Genomic DNA, 18,397 nt, shown 5'->3' on the forward strand with positions numbered 1-18,397 from the left:
TGGAAATAAAAAGCACTGAGCAAGTGGCAGCTGCAGGCCTACTGGGCTTCATGTCCTGAAGGGGGTGGTGTGACCCCAAGTTCCACTCTGGTCAGGTCAATGGGAATAAAAGCCCTCTGTGTAAAATAAAGGACCAGAGCCAGGCTACCTGCTCACACGAGGGACTGGTATAATTTTCCTGCTCCAACTCTTAAAAGGCTAAAATAAAAAATGCTGCTACTTGCTCATCATCACTAATCATCAGAGAAATGCAAATCAACACCACAATGAGATCAAATCAACCTCTCACCTATCAGAATAGCTATCATCAAAAAGTCAACAAATAACAAATGTTGATGAGGATGTGGTGAAAAGGGAACACTCATGCACTGCTGGTGGGACTGTAAATTGGTACAGCCACTATAAAAAAACAGTATGGAGGTTCCTTAAAAAATGAAAAATAGAACATGTGATCCAGCAATTTCACTTCTTGGTATTTACCCAAAGGAAACAAAAACACTGATTCGAAAAGATATATGCACTCCAACGTTCACTGAAGCATTATTTATAATAGCCAAGATATGGAAACAACCTAAGTGTCCATCAACAGATGAATGTATAAAAAAGATGTGGTATACATATACAATAGAACATTTAAAAGAAAAAGAAATCTTTCAATTTCCAACAACATAGTTGGGTCTAGACAGTATTACACTAAGTGAAATAAGTCAGACAGAGAAAGACAAATACTATTGGGTTGACCAAAAAGTTCATCTGGGTTTTTCTATAAGATGTTATGGAAAAACCGAATGAACTTTTGGGCCAACCCAATATATGATCTCACTTATTTGTGGAATATAAAAAACAAAACAATCAAAACAAAATGAAAACCGACTCATAGATACAGAGAACAAACCAGTGGTTGCCAGATGGCAGGGGGGATGTAGGGGATTAAGAGGTACAAACTTTTAATTATAAAATAATAAGACACAGAGATGTAATATGTAGCATAAGGACTATGCTCAATAATATTGTAATAACTGTATGGAGACAAATTATTACTAGACTTACCATGGTGATTATTTCTAATGTATGTGAATTTCAAATCACTCTGTAGATTGCAAGAAACTAACATAATATTGTATATCAACTGTATTTTTAAAAATGCTGCTAGTATTTTAAGCAAGATGCAATGATAGACATAGACTCACAATGAGAGAAACAAGACCAAGCCATACCCTTGCCCAGGCCCCCTTTCCTAACCCCAATGCTACCCTAGGATGCAGCCTTGAAATGACTCTTAAAATCTTATTCTAAACTAGGACCACTGGAGGCTGGATAGCAGCAACCAAAAATTTGCTAGAAATTGAGGGCAGACTTCAAAAGAAGAAGATCATGAAGAAAGAAAGAGAGAAATGGGCCTACAGACCAAAATTACAAACACATGCAGAACTAATTCTAAATTCTAATATAACCTCAGTCTAATTCTAAAAATGACAGCCAACAAAATCAACGATTGAAACATGAATTCATTACAAAAGAAACTGACTTTATGGAAAAGCATAACAAGTATTATAAGAAAGCTCAGAGAGATAAATGAGTTAATAACTTTCTGTAAAAAGAGCCAGATAGTAAAAACAGGAAGAAGTCAATCAAGATCAGGTAGATATGGAATGGAAACCATTAAACATCCAAAAATTTAAAGCATAGTGACTGAAATCACAAAACAGATGGCATCATTTCTAGAGCAGATAAATTTGCAAGTTTCTAGTGAAAGTGATTTAAATATTATCAGCACAAGAGACTGGCAAGTATAACAGAGAAATAAAATGTAAATGGGAAGAGTTAAAACTTTCCAGAATTAGAGAAGTCTGATTCTTTGGATTGAAAGTGCATTCTGAATTTCTAACAAGATAACTTAATTAGATTTACAACTAGACATTATAGGGAATTTGCAGAACATAAAGTATAAAGAGAAAAAGTCCTTTAAATTTTCCATATAGATAACCTACAAAGGAGAGAATATTAAACTGACAGCAAACTTCTCACAGTCAACAGTACATGCCAGAAGCCAATAGAATATAATTTTCAAAGTGCTGGGGGAAATATAGGTCTACTAAGAACTGTATAACTATCTGAACTGTAATTCAAGAATGAAAGTGAAAGGAAGGCATTTTCACGGATACCAGAACGAAGGGAATTCACCATCTACAGACGCACACACAGAAAACAGTGGAAGATTTTGTTTAGAAGAAAAGTAAACTTAGAGGGACCGAATTTGATACACACAAAAACAAAACCTGTGTGCACAGAAATTATTTTAAAGATTGATAAATGTAACTTTTAGTTTAGAATAATAACTAATTGTGCATATTTAATTTTAAAGTGTAAATAATCCAATTGGTGAGAAGGGTGGTGGTGTTTACTAAGCAAGAAAACATACTAAGGTCTATCAGCTGTTTGGAAGAAGGACAGAAATAAATAATATGTTTTATTATTTAGCAAATTATATACATATGGATGTCTGTTAAAAGAGTCTAAATCATTAAAAGACTAGAATTATAACCTACATTTACGAACTAGCAGAAGAATAAAGATAGAATAGGAAACTGTTTCAGTAATGTGAGAAAATAAAGAAGAAGAAAATAGAAGCAAAATAAAAAGCAAACTACAAGGGTAAAAACAAATCTAGATGCATCAACAATTTCATTAAGTGCTTATGGATTAAAGTCACCTATTAAAATATTTTCAGAATGGATCCGGAGACTTTAGCTCTATGCTACCTAACAGTCACTCAGTCTTTACTACTGTCTCTTTTGTCTCCTGGTAAAGGGGGGGTGGGGTGAGGGGGAATCAGAAGTAACTGGGGAATTAATTCCTAGCTTAAATATGAATACAGACAAGGTGAATGCCACTAGATAAATGATACCATTTGAGAATTTCTCTTGGATTCTATGTTAGCTTCTTTAGGACCTCTAGGGTTTGCCTTCAGACACACACCACCAGTCCCCCTGCCCCGCCACAAATTCCAGGTATGGGCCTTATTGGTGTGCTCAGCTACACTGTTTAACATCCAGTAGGAAACTGCTTTTCAAATCACTTCAAGCCTTAACATATACCAAAAGCACATCACGAAAGCCTGTAACAGCCTGTTTTTAACTCCCCACAAGGATCCTGGCCACACTGGTGCTCTCTCGCTGAGACATGCCACACAGACCAGCAGCAAAACAAGTGTGATGAAGCCTTGATACCCAATTCTCTTTCAGGTCTGTCTCTCCCAATACTGGCCCCCTCTAGTCCTATAACAAAATCTTCAGGCCTATGCCCCTGCTTAGAATTAAAAACCAGAATTTCATACTGTTAGTCCTATCCAGAAGGAGAGTGATTTTGAAAGTAGGGAGCCTGACGCTCAATGTCAGCGAGGCCAAGCTTATAATTAAGAAAAATTGTTCCAGTAGCCTCACAGTGCCATACAGGGAAAAGAGTTGCAATTCTTGGTATGATGCAAATTTGATTTAAGTGAAGAGGAAAGCTGAAAACAGGTAACTCAACAGGTCATTATTGGTTTTACTAAGGTGTTAGATCCTTTACAGAAAAGTACCTACAGTAAAATTCTCTAGTCAAGAATTTCTTAAAACCTCTCCTATGCGCTCCCTGTATCTTAAGTCTAGTTCTGAGAAAGAAAAATGGAAAAAATTTACCTCTAAAAATGCTGCCACATATGAAGTTCAGTTATGTCATGCTGAATACCCAGGCTCCTCTCCCAGGAACTTTGGGATTGCACCCAACAACGGGGACCCCTCCCTGCCTGCGCCCCCTTAACACACACACACACACACACACATACACACACTCATACACACACTCACACACACAAAACACACACGGGCTCCTACACAGCTGCCACCTGCTACAATACTGTTGTCAGATAATCTGTGTTTTTCTTCTTCCCAGACCTTTGGAAATGAACTCTGGTTCAGAAATCTGAACTCTACCGTTTTTGTGGAATTACAACCAGAATTATGACCTTTTAAATAAATATAAAAATGAATAACAACCTTCTAAATATAAATATAAATATAGTCTACCTTTAGCTGTTTACTTGATGACTGATTAAATTCTTAAATCAATACTATCCTAAGATCACCTAAATATTTTAGTTTGTATTGCATTCAAAACTTTTTAAAAAATAGTTTAACCAACTGGAATTATTCAAAACAACATCTGTTAACTGTCCTTTTCTTATTTTAATTCTCACATTTAAAATATAGATTCACAATAACTGGACATTAAGAAATGTTAGAATTATGACACATTAAAAATGAAAGCCCATTGTTTTGACCAAAAATGTATTTATCTTTAAGTATTATTTTGAGTAGACCACTGAAAAAATGTGTATGTACACATCTGATATATAAATGCATATTCAGATGTGAATATGTTCAAGAGTAAAATGGCAACTTTAAGAATTCTAATATGAATGACAGCTGTACTACTAGTAAGCAAGCATAGGGTACCAGAGATTCATTTAATTGATTGTGGAAAAAGTTTAATAAAAGCTATTCAATAATTAATTGAGAATCTAGTGGGCATAAGTGAATTTCCTGAATAACCTTGTCTTATTTAGTGAGATCATAGAAAGCAAGGGTGGAAATCTGTAACCATGATTTTCAAGAATATTTCTTCATGAACTACAAATAGGCAATTCCCTTAGGGCAGAGCAGGAATTATATACATACAGAAGATTCAGTGCAGCTGCGTTCTCTCAATGCATAAATTATTATCTTGAGAGTGGGACCATTAACTACTTTAAAATATGTCAGGGCTCATAATGTAGCCACTGATGCCACCTAATTTTGTTAGTTTTAGATTCAAAAGAGATGTTAGACAACATGGGGTCCAACACCCTCATTTTAAATGTTTGGAAATTAAGTCGAAGAGAGGAGGCCACTTTCCCAAAGGAATATTGTAGTTGAAATGCAAATAAAACTCAAATATCCCAGCCCCTAATCCAAAGCTCATTCCATCAATTCACATGTCTTTAAAGTGACCAGTTATCCCAGGAATCTGACAAATTAGGTACTACACAGTTTTATTAAATACAAACAAAAACACAGTCTATTCTGAAAGTTTTTTTCTCCACAACAAGCCAGAGAAGACTCCCAGACAAATTCAAGAATTTAACTTCCTAAAGCATCCTCTGTGCTTGAAGGAGAGGTAACAGGAGAAAGGAAAAAAATGTTTTACCTCTTGAATTAAACAGAAAGGTAAAATTCAAAAGATTATCCTCTAGAAGTGAAAGACAGAAAAAGAGAATTTGTATCACATGGAGAGTTGCTAGCTCCTTCTCAACAGAGCGTGATCTTTAACATTGTAAATTACAAAATCTTCATAATAATCCTGATATACTGGGTCAGAAAATATACATTGACTTCAACTTGTAATTTTCTTCCCTAAAATAACGGTTACTTCATTACTCTCCATGCCAGTTTATGTGCGTGCACACACACACACATACACACACGCACACACAACAAGGTACTTACTGAGCTGTAGAGATAGCCTTCACCATTCATGGCCACATAGAGGCTGGCCTTCACCCCTTGGATGGCCACCACACGCAGGCCCACAGGGATTAGATTGAAGAGGGCTAGAGGGGAAAAAAGGAAGAGAGAGGAAAGGATCAGTGAACTTTTGAATAAATCACCTTGCTTCTTAAAATGACTCTTTCTGAAGATTAAAACCTATGAATTGAAATTAGGAGAGAGAGAGGAGTTCTAAGAGTGAGGAGAATTGGCTTCTTGTCTCTGCACCGTGACTAATTACTATGTGACTTCAGGTAAACCACATAAATTCATCTGCAATAAAAGGATTAGATTAGAAGGACTCCAAGGGCCCCACGTGGATCTGAGAGTCCAGGATCTCTGCTCTGTGAAATGAACATATACTCCAACAGTATAAGATGATTTTTTCTAACAAACAAATAATTTGAACCAAAAAATTCTCAACAGAAGAAAACATATTTGGAATCCTAAGTAATAATAAAATATGATCTTCATAACACATGCCAGAGTTTCTTTTCCTTGTGGTCCTGAACACTGTCTTAAACACACAAGATGAACACAAAAACCACTGGCTCATCCTTAACTATGCTAGTGGCAGGAGAACACTTCTCTTCATATTTCAATTTTTACATGTAAATATAGATAAATAGATGTATCAATGGTTGCTAGATAGCTTAAGCTCGAACAGACAGATTTTATATCTTGGGAAATATATATATATATATGCATAATTATGCACAAACCATTAAAAATCAACTTCATAAATTTAATTCAATATCCTAAAATAAAATGAAAATAAATAAATTTAATTCAATATCCTAAAATAAAATGCTTGTAGTCTTTAAATATTTGGGTTGTCCATCACTGAAAATATTCAACAGTCTACTTGTCTACTTGGAGAAAGTACTCAAACACCAGAAAGAAGATAAATAAGAAGATAATCCATTTTTCTGTCAAAAATGTATTTCTATGAATTATATATTCCTATATAGCACTATTTTAGTTAACATTAATATTACAAAATGAGCATAAGCATAAAACATGGTCCCCATCCCGAAAGAATTTATATTACATAAAGGAGGAAGGCAATCATATAACTAGGCTGTATAGATGGCAACATGAATGTGAACTAAATATTTATGACTGCGTGCATAAGAGAATAGCGCTGTAGTTCACTTTAACATCCTGACTTAGTTAGAAGTTCTTATCTATCTTTCCTACTGATAAAATTCCCATCGTTCTGGTCATCTTCTCAGTTTTGAATATAAGATATATATATAGATAAATTAACCCAGGGATTACCATTAATCAGGAATGCTATTTTTCTGGGCTTCTCTCAACGTGGGATAGTAAGCTAAACACACTCACACAGTATTTGGCTTTTAGTCACATGTTCAATTGGTAGCTGTAGAGGATCAAGCCTAAGACCACGAGTTTAGTATAGCAGGATTCAATTCCTAGATATTTGACATCAGACCCGTCTCTTTGCCTCTTTGAACCTTTTCCCTCATCTGTCATGAAAGTTGAGACTAGATCTTAGCAGACACTTAAGAATTAATAGCTGCTTTAAGTCGAATCTGTACTAGTTTTTGTTCCTCCAATATTCTTACCACTGTCAGAGAGAGCTAAGACATATGGAATAATCTGATACAGTGTATAATGTATATCTATAATTAAATGTAATATATGCATTCTATATATAGTCTCTATGTTACAGAAGTTCAGGGAAATGGAAGATCTGTGTTCTGAAGTGTTCAAGAAATGTCTCACACAGAAGATTAGACCCAAGTTGACACTTAAAGAAAGGACAGAAGTTGAGTAGGCGAAGATCATAAACATTATAGTAGGGCAGGAAGTAAGTGGTTCTGCAGGGTAGTGTATGTGTATAGGAAGGGACTGGCAGATTGAAGGATTTGATTCATGTTGAGGAGGAATGGGAAAGAACACCATGTAGACAAAGCAGGGATAAATAACTGAGAGTTTGTCACTCTAGTCTTAGAGATCTAGACTTTACCAAATGGGCAACAAGAAGTGTGGCATATGTAAAGATTAAAGCAGCAACACAGATTACAAAAAAGTGGGAGAGATTTGTAGACAAAGTGGTTTCTAAACTCACCACTCAGAAGCTACATGCCTTTGAGCCACTCATTTAACCTCTCTGCTTTAGTTTTCCTGTCTGTAAAATGGGCATAATAATCCTTACTGCACAGAGTTGACAGAGGAATCAAATGCATTATCATGTTCTTGAAAGTGTTTCATAAACAGAGATGTGTTCTCTCTATATGAGTTATTTGTCATTAATATATGATTCTTCTGCTTGTCAAATAAGGTTACCAAAGGGTCTGATGTAAACTGACATATCACCTGACTAATATCTATTGATTCAGAAGATTGCTTAATACCTTTAAAATAATACTTTATCTTTGTGCAACACAATTTTCAGTGTTGATAAATTCATCATTGTATTTGACCCTCAACCACAAACACTATGGAGAATTTAGGACAGAATGATTATCCTAATTTTTAGAAGGGTAAACAGATTCAGAGAGGTAACCCAAGTGGAAGTGCAACTGACCAAAGGTTTTCTGGCTCGCTAATGTTGTTATCTGCCCCAAATATCCTATTTCCTCCTCCTTCCCTTTTAAGTTTAATTTCCTCTAATAGTCATTCTCACCTTCTCAAAAAGTAATAGACAATTTAGCTACATCTCTGTGCATATCCTGCGGCTAACTGTGGCTATGGACTCAGTACTGGCCAATGAAATGTAGGCAGAAAGGTCTCTGTACTCTTGAAGACCCTTTCCTTAAAGACAACTGGCCTTTGTCCTCTTCCCTACCCTTTGCCTTACTGCTGTTTGGAGGGGGATGAGGTTGAGGTTGGCTGGATGATCTCAGGGCATGAAAACAAGGGCTTCCCCCTGAGCGAGTGATGGCAGGTGAGCTGGAAAGAGTTGGGTCTTCCCTGAGGACTTTGTGGAGCAATGGCACCAGTCTAGCTTCCAATTAAGTAGGTCTGGCTTTTATGTGAGAAAAATAAGTCCTTGTTATTTTAGTCTGTGCAACGCTGAGCCAACCCTAATCCTAACTGACAGAAATTGCTGACGAAAGCAGAGTTAACACGTAAGGTACAAACATGTTAGGTACTTATATATTGTAAATAAATGTAACCATTGGAAAATATCAAGTTCGACGATGATTCTTATGAAAAAGAGTAATGAAATCCAAAATTGTACATAAAGTCTTTCTAAATAAAGATCTCCCAGGACAAATGCTGGGAACATTGGTTCATTTAGCTAAAACAGGGGTAAAAAAAGCAACTATAAAGCTTTTCTTATCTGAGGAAAGTGAGAAAACTACTAAAGCTAGGCAGGGACAAAAACAAGAAAACTGTGTGAAAGTTTTATAGAAACCGTAAGGTGATAATGGCTTTTAGATGGTATGCTTTGGGAGATTTAGCAAGTCCATTAAAAACAAAATCAGTAAACGATTTGGAGTGAGAGTTTTTAGCGGTAAAAGCTAAAAGCTATTCTCTTTGGGAGGGTCTGCATCTGCCTCCTAAAATCTTGAAAAATGGCAAATGACTTACCCTTATCTATTATTTATCTTCCGCATAGCACACTGGCTCTAGTCCTTTGTTACGCAGTGACAATTCCTCCTGAATCTCCAGTCTTCCTCTCCATCCTCAAAGCCACTGGCCTAACTCATAGGAACTGGGCCACACCATTCTTCCAAGTACCCTGCATCTATCTACTCATGCCACTTCCCTGCTCACAGTTCCCTGCTTGATACCTCTAGTGAATACTCATTGTCTACAAGATAGATCCAAAGCCTTTACTCTGACCCTCAATGCCCTTTAGCACCTAGCTGTAAACCACACTTCCAGTTTATCACCTGTCACTCATTCCATTCACCATAAGCAGCTTCATAGAGCTTTTGCTATGTTCTAAATTTCCCCCTTGATCTTAACTAGACTGGATTTATTATTCTTTTGGAAAGCCTATCTTCCCTATTTAACTGAACCATAAATCTTATCCAGATCCTTCAGAGACAGTTGTTTCTTTTTCCATAATTATTTATTTCATGGGCATATCTCTGTTATGGTATTTGGAACATGGTATTATAATTATTTGTTTATGCATCTGTCGCCAGCCTTAAGGACTCTTGAGGGTAAGTCTCTGCAATGTCTACCCCAGTTCTATGTACATATCTTATATTCAATAAATGTTATTGATTATAAGGGTCATGAAAAGACATTATTTCTAGGAAAAAGTTGCTTTTTAAGATAAAAAGAAAATTAAAAACTTAAACATCTCAGCCCAATATTCAAGGTTATGTACATATAGTCACAGCATACATTTCTGCTCCATTGCACTACTCACTCTAATATAATTATTTACTGCCTCTAGTAATTTGATCTTCTTCTTCCTACCTTTTAACTTCATGTTTTTGCTTACTTCACTGCCTCTGCTTGCAATGTCACTCTCCCCGTATCTTCATACCGAAACCCCTCCCATGCTTGAATGATACACCAAATACCAAGGGCTTTCTCTCACTTCTCAGCTCCCCTAGTCCTAGATTTATACTGTATTTATCACAATTTTTAATTTTCCTTAAAAAATATTTTTCTTTCCCAATCACAACTAGTTTATAAACTCTCCAAGATAAGGATCACACCTAAACCACACTTGTATAACATGGAGAAAAAGAGAAAGCTGGGGAGGAAGAAAGAGAAAGACAGAGACAGAAACAGAGAGAGAGATTAAGAGAGAGAATAAGCAGGATAGTAGTACATATTCTGCTTATATTCAGGATTCAGGATCCCAGTAAACATTTGGTGAATAAAGACTACAATTATAAACCAAATAAGAATCCAAGCATCTAATCTGACATTCAAGCATCTTCTCAATCTTGTTCTTTCCAAAACGAGTATTTCATTCTAAATCTTACGTAAATCTGACTCATATTTAAAAATGAAACAACGGAATTGGTGCTGTTGAGGTCTGTAACAAACTCAATCACTGAATCACATGGAAAAAGTTAAGAAAAAAGGTAATAAAGGGAAATGATAGTTTATTCAACAAACGGTGTTAGGAAAACTGGATATCCACATCCAAAGAATGAAATTGGACCCTTATTTTACATCATACTCAAAAATCAACTCAAAATGGATTGTAGATCTAAACATAAACCTGAAACTGTAAAACTCGTAGGAAAAAAACATAGAGGAAAACCTTCTTGACATTGATCTTGGGAGTGATTTCTTGGATATGACACCAGAAGCATAGGCAACACAAGCAAAAATAAACAAGTGGGACTACATCAAACTTAAAGCTTCTGCACAACAAAGGAAACAATCAACAGAATGAAAAGGTAACCTAAAGAATGGGAGGAAATATCTGCAAACCATACATCTGATAAGGAGTTAATATCCTAAATATACTAATACAACTCAGTAGCAAAACCCACAGATAACCCAATTTAAAAGGGCCAAAAGACTTGAATAGACATTTCTCCAAAGATGATGTACAAATCATGAGTAAGTACATGAAAAATGCTCAACATCACTAATCATCAGGGAAATGCAAATCAAAACTACAATGACCTATCGCATGATACCTGTTAGAAAGATCACTATTAAAAAAAAAAGATAACAAATGTTAATGAGGATGCAGATAAATTGGAAACTTTGTGCACTATTGGTAGGAATGTAAAATGGTGCAGCTATTATGGAAAACAGTATGGAGGTTCCTCAAAAAATTAGATATAGAACCATCATATGATCTAGCAAACCCACTCCTGACATATATCCCAAAGAACTGAAATCAGATCTCGAGACTGTATCTGTCCTCTTATGTTCACTGCAGCATTATTCACAATAGACAAAATATGGCAACAACGTAAATGTCCATGGATGGATGGGTGGATAAAGAAAATATGGTATATACTTATAATGGAATGTTAGCATTTAAAAAGAAAAAAATCCTGTCATATGTAACAACATGGCTGAACCTGGAGGATACTTTGCTAAGTGAAAAAAGCCTGTCCCAGAAAAACAAGTACTGCATTATCCCCATTATATGAGGAAATAAAATAATCAAACTCATGAAAGCAGACAGTAGAATGATGGTTGTCAGGAGCTAGAGGGAGGAAGAAATGGATAATTGTTGTTAAATGGGTATAAAGCTTCAGTTATTCAAGAAGAATAAATTGTAGAGATCTGTTGTAAAACATAGTACCTACAGTTACTAATATTATATTGTCCACTTAAAAATTTGTTAAGAGAGTAGATCTCATGTTAAGTGTTCCTATTAAAAAAAAAAAAAAAAAAGCAAAGGGGATTTCATGGGTGTATGCATATGTCCAAACTCATCAAATTGCATACATTAAACATTCAGGTATTTTTGGTAGGTCAATTATACTTCAGTAAGGCTGCTTTTTTTTTTTTTTTAAGTAATGAAGGAAATGGTAGATGAATTGCATTGATACACCCAGTTCTCCACTTCTCCCTGTATCTGTGCTTTGCCATATAAATTTGCAATTCTCTGAAAGGATATTCTGCCCTACCCCTTGATACTGGGCTGAGCCATGTGACTTGTTTTGGCCAATAGGATGTCAGCCAATGCAAGCAGAGTCTTGAAAAAGAGCTCAGGTTGGCTTGTTTATGCTTTTCTCCTCTGCCACGGCATTGAGAAGAACATGCACAGACTAACCCGCAGGTCCCCGGAAAAGGATGTAAGACACCTAGAGAACAACAGAGTGGCCTCGGTAATCCATCCAACACCATTCTAGATTAATTGATTGATAGCTGACCCCTAGATATGTAAGCCAGACAAGATCAGTAGAGTTGCTTAGCCAACCACCCCAGACACATGAGACATAAATACTTGCTGATACATGCAAATGGGGTTATGTGATTGTTGGGTACATAGCATTATTGTAGTAATATATAAAATGAATAGCAAGTTATTCACTGGGGGACCTGGGTGGTGGATTTGAAATGTCCTGAAATCTATAACAAAAAATTCTCAAATTTGATAACAATCCTCAATAGGTACATGAAATGATTATGAGCTGTGAAGCTAAGTAAACTTTTATAAATTAAAAAATAATAATAATAAAAGGCCAATGTTGATTACTCATGCTACAGGAAGGACTGAATTATTTTTCTACAGATAATGTATTATAAAATATGAAAAGATGTTCAAAGAGTATACAAACAAAATAATGGGAAAGAAATGTATAGACTTGTACACATCAAGTAATTAATTAAAATATTTTATTACTTCCCTGGATTTTAAAATCTTTGTGATAGGTTTCAGCTCTTTAAAATTTAATCTTTTATGATTTATTTTCTCACTCTACTCATTTTCGTACCTAAATTTCATTTCACTGTTATATATTTTTTTTATTTTTTCAAAGGGTATGCCCAAAATTGTATAAGTTTTAGGACCTACAAAACTTAAGTCAGTCTCAGGTTGAAATTTAAATGGAAGAAGAGAATGAAAGAAAAGTAACTAATAAGAAAGGAAAAACTGAAGAGATTATACTCCTTCAATGCCTACTTTTTTTTTTCAGGCATCATGGTAGGCATTTTGACATGTAAAATGTCATTTTAAAAATAAACTAGGGACTTCCATGGTGGTGCAGTGGTTGGGAGTCTGCCTGCCAATGCAGGGGACGTTGGTTCGATCCCTGGTCCGGGAGGATCCCACATGCTGCGTCACAACTAAGCCCGTGTGCCACAACTACTGAGGCTGCGCTCTAGAGCCTGTGAGCTACAACTACTGAGCCCACATGCCACAACTACTGAAGCCCACGAGCCTAGAGCCTGTGTTCCACAACAAGAGAGGCCACCGCAATGAGAAGCCTGCGCACCGCAACGAAGAGTAGCCGAGTAGCCTCCACTCACCGCAACTAGAGAAAGCCCGTGCACAGCAATGAAAACCCAACACAGCCAAAAATAAATAAATACATTTTTAAAAATAAATAAATAAACTAAATTGACTATTTGGTTTATTTCAGGATATAAAAAGCCCTAATTTGAGGGCAGTGCGGGTACAAAGTAAAAAAAGAAGGGAATGAAAAGTGCCATCCAAAACTTTGGAGTAAGTTTCCATGGCCTTAGCAGAACTCTCATACAACTCCTTGTAATATATCTCTATTCAAAAGTGATTTATTCGTTCCATAAATATTTACTGAGCACTTAGTATAGGTCACATGGCATGCTTAGGCTAGGAAAACAGTGACATATTCAACAGATATGGTCCCTGAGGAATACACCTTCATCTGTAAATCTCCCTGAGGCTCCCACTATTCTGTGGGCAAGTTGATGGCACAGGAAACTTTTATTATCCTCATTGCCTAGCAACGAGGTCTTAGAAGCATCTTGGTCTTAGAAGCTACTATTCAATAATTGCCAAATAAATAAATGATTCAGCAGTGGTTTCTCTTTAAGCTTGCTTATTCATAGCTTTTCTAGATCATATTTCCATACTTAAGCATGTAAGAAAAAATCAAAGATAATATTTACCACATATGGAATGTATTTAAATATGGAATCTGAAATGGAAAGCCAGAAAACCTGCATGATACAAAGTTTGAGAGGGCAGGAGCATAGGATGCATAGGGCTGGTGTGTGTGCACGTGTAGGGTGATGCATCTTTTTGAGAAAATGAAGAGGAAGGGAAGATTTTGGGGAATCTATAACAACCAAGATACTGGACATCTCATAAAATTATATTGGACTAGAAAAAAGTACTTCGTAAGAAATGCTATTTTTTTTTTTTGGAACAACTCTGTGAGCTAGGTCCTTTTCTTTACTTTTCATTTTTTTGTTGATGTATAGTATTATGTAAGTTATAGGTATACAACATAGTGATTCACAATTTTTAAAGTTTATATTCCATTTATAGTTACTACAAAATACTGGCTATGTTCCTTGTATTGTGCAATACTTCCTTGTAGCTGATTTATTTTATACTTAGTAGTTTGTACCTCTTAATCCCCTACCCCTATCTTGCCCCTCCCCCCTTCTATCTCCCCACTAGTAACCACTAGTTCTCTATATCTGTGAGTCTGTTTCTTTTTTTGTTGTTGTTATATTCACTAGTTTATTTTTTACATTCCACACATAAGTGATATCATACAGTATTTGTCTGTCTGCTAAGTGAAATAAAAGTGCTGTGTTCTTATTCAACTTAATTTTGATCTGCCTATTATTCACACAAGTTACCCCAGTGACAAAGAGGTGACAATCCAAAACACATCAGAAAGCACTTAATGTTACAACCAAAGAAGATGCAAAGAAGAAAGAGAAGAGGACGAGAAATAGGGAGGGAGGGAGAGAAAAGTTCATTACAAATTCTTCTTTACAACAGGTAAATCCAGTATCCTCTCAAGTAACTTCTAAAGATAGACTCTTATTGCTTGTAAAAATGTACAGATATAAAAGAGTACACTTGTATTTTGAAATTCTGGCTTGAATTTGCAGAATGTGCAGAGAAAAAGATGCATTTTATGACCCATTAAAAACCCAAATAAATTTATAGTGGAAGCTACTGAGATAGAAAAGAGATATTTGGGTTTATAATCTGTGCATTCTCAATATCAGATTGTCTTGAAAATTCATACCATTTCCCACACTTCAAAATGTTCTCAATAAAGATGTTTTGTTAGAGTGTAAGTAATATCATATCCTACAAAATCTTAACCTAAAATTAAGTTGGTACCAGGTTATTTTCACCTATAATCCTATAGTCTCTTACAATAACACGTGTAATTATAATATTTATGATAATTTTTGTAGGTCACTCAACTGGTTTTCCATTAGTTATGAAATTAATATTTATTTCTGGCATTTATTTATCATTTAATAAGGTCAATTCTCCTCCCCTCCCCATTTTCAATAGGAAAATGCTATTATTGAATAGTCAGCAAACTAGGAGATAGTCTGAGCTCTTAAATCCTCCAACACAAAAGCAGTTACTTAAATTATGGTACAATGGAGTATTCACTCAGACAAATTAATTATTCACTCATCCTAATTCCACAGTATTCCATACACAGCACTTATCACATTGCTTTTTCATATTTATGTCTTTGCCTGAGTCTCCCAGCAAAGTAGGAATTCTTCAAAAGTATGAAATTATGTTTCTTTTTCATCCAGAGTGCATTGCACAGTAGAAGCTAAAATAATTGTGATCATCAAATTTAACCTCAAAAACAGCATTTCTTACAGAAATTAAGGGAAGGATGTAATTGTCCCTACTTCTTTAGCTTTAAGTCAAGAAAACAAGACCAAGGTGAGGACTAAACTTCAGTCCAAAAGGCACAGCTCTAGTTTACAAGCCCTAGTTCTAACATTTGACAGCTTTATGACCTTGATGATTTGAAGTAATGTAACCTCCCTGAGCCTTCATGTCTGCTCTGAATGTTTCACTGACTTACTATGCAAATCAATTAAGATAATAATTTTCTTAAAAACTTGTTATTAAACTATAAAAGTAAAATACAAGGTATTATTGGTATTGGTAATGGCATTGTTATTAAACCTCCAAATCTAGAGCTTTCATAATAGGGGCAAGGGTCGTGGATGCCTGGGTCATCACTATCTCATAATTTAGCTTAAACTTCTTAAAATGTCATGGGAGAAAAAAAAATGTATTTCATTTTATATATGTAAGATCCAGTGAGCTAAAATAACTATATATTTAAAATAAAATGTAAAAATTGACATACTTTAGCCTATGTTGATTCAGTGCTTTCAGTCAGCGTGCCTTATTTTGTAAACAATTGGTCCAATAATTCAACTGTCTGACTTATTTTGCCCACTGAACTTACTGACTTATGGAACTGATTAGTAGTTTGGAGCTTAGAGACTTAAATTTTTTCTTCCAAGCACTGGCTGATAGCAAACATTGTGGATTTTCAACTTAGTGAAAATGAGCAACATGATGATCCCTTTCTTTGACAGGAGCTAGTAGAAATATTTGCCTTAGCTTTGGTAGAAATGCCGCCACTGGCTTTTAATCCTGATATTATCATATAACCTTTCCTGTGTTACTTCAAAGATGTTCAAAAACTTGCATAATTAACAAGTCAATTCAATGTGATTCTTTTTTTCATTAAGGTGAAAAATGAAGCATATCACTATTGATAATGAAAGCAAATGCCTGTCATCACTCATCTGCTGCAGCCTATTTGTCTTATACAGAAGACTCATCTCACATTCCACTTGAAGAATTCAGTGAACAGCACAGGTGTCACTCCGTAAGATCAATAGGCAAAAACATCCTCCAAGAAATCTCTGCATGTTTTGAAGATTTTAGATTTGTATCTTCTACAAATCTTCCATCAAACACTATGTTGCCAAAACTGACACTATGCCCTATTAGGTTTATTCATGAATTCATCACCTGTATTCCAGGCACTGCAGTGGTGTAAAAGCCAGGCACGGTACCTGCCATCATGATGATGAAAGTCTAAAATAGAAAAAAATAACTCCACACGTGTACTCTGCCTCCATCTTTACATATGGGGGCACTGAATTCAGCTCAAAAATGTGGTTTTGCCAGAGTCATGAAGTCAGCCAAGGAAGGTACACTTAGGTGCTGAGGGCTGTAAGGCTATATAATATTTTTGCTCTTAAGAAATATGAGAACTTCTAGTAACCACAACCTAAATAGTTGTAAAGAAAGTAAGAAAAAAATGAAACTATAATAAATAAATTTGGAAGCCTTAAAAGAATTTTTTCAGCCAAGCAGATATGCCCCACCCAGAAAATATAAAACCTTTAGTTCTTAGTTAAAATTACACACAGACAACACAAGTTAACTTGCTTGAGATGGTTTAGATATGTTCAACCAAAGCTTTACATTTCATTATCACTAATCACCAAAACAAGAAAGCACTTCTGAAAATTTATGCACGTAATACTGATGAGCAATTATATATTTAAAGAGTGGAAAGCCAGTGAAAAAGCCACAAAGGAAACATTCATGATTCCACTCAATTTACGTTGTCATTGACACTCAAATGTTATATTTACTGATCCCAATGAATATATATATATGTGGTATATGTATATTCATTCCAAAAATATTAAGTGGATCTATAGAAATAAATGTGTTAAGATATTTTTAGAAATAGAGGAAAAAATTTGAAAAATAAGATGATGATTCTGTCATTACTCTTCTCTACCTTAAAATCTCTCTTTTAGCCCATCGCTACTATAATCCCACCACATTTCACCTATTACTCTATTGCAATGTTCAGTAACTTTCATTGGTCCCCCACATCTTAAAATGTAAACTTTAAACTCCCCCATGTGTCAGTTAAGGCACTCTAAAATATGGTCCCTTTGACACTTCCACGTAATCTCTTTGCTTCATCCAAATTAGCTCATTTTTCCCCAACATGGCAGGAACTTTCTGCACTAGGTGACTTTGTGCCTCCTTATCTGAAATGCAGTTCTCCTAATCTTAGCTTACATATTTTGTTCCTATTCTTCAAGATTCAGTTTAAAATCCACCTTCTCTGAGCACTATGGCTTTTGGGGATTGCTCCCATCTCCGGAATCTGGTGATTTTTCTAATCACTTGGCAGTACCAGTGCTACCTTGCATTATTAAATTTTGTTTTACATACACGTTCAACCTCGTCTACTATCCTGGGAGCAGCTAGAAAGCAGAAATTGTACTGCAGTCATCTTTGTAACCCAGTAACTAGAACCCAGTTGGTCCTCAGTATGTTGGAGTTAATGAAGATGAGGCATGCGCACGGCAGGCGTCCATGAAACTCCAGTCATTTTTTTGTAGCTGCCTGAAGCTATGTCTTAAGAAGTCGTTTGAGGCTCGGC

The 18,397-nt window shown here is 35.5% G+C and overlaps 1 protein-coding gene across 6 annotated transcripts in view; it reads right to left on the reverse strand.

Annotated features, from left to right (window-relative positions):
* The window catches only part of FGF12 (fibroblast growth factor 12), a 538,421-nt gene that overhangs the window by 171,130 nt on the left and 348,894 nt on the right, over positions 1-18,397 (reverse strand). For all 6 annotated transcript variants that reach the window (XM_082461586.1, XM_082461585.1, XM_082461584.1 and 3 more), the window contains one exon: positions 5,526-5,629. In XM_082461586.1, coding sequence (XP_082317712.1) covers positions 5,526-5,629 — 104 coding nt within the window. The remainder of the gene's footprint in view (positions 1-5,525; positions 5,630-18,397) is intronic.

The sequence above is a fragment of the Balaenoptera physalus genome (assembly GCF_965194825.1).
Source record: "Balaenoptera physalus genome assembly, chromosome: 4".
NCBI classification, from domain to species: Eukaryota; Metazoa; Chordata; class Mammalia; order Artiodactyla; family Balaenopteridae; genus Balaenoptera; species Balaenoptera physalus.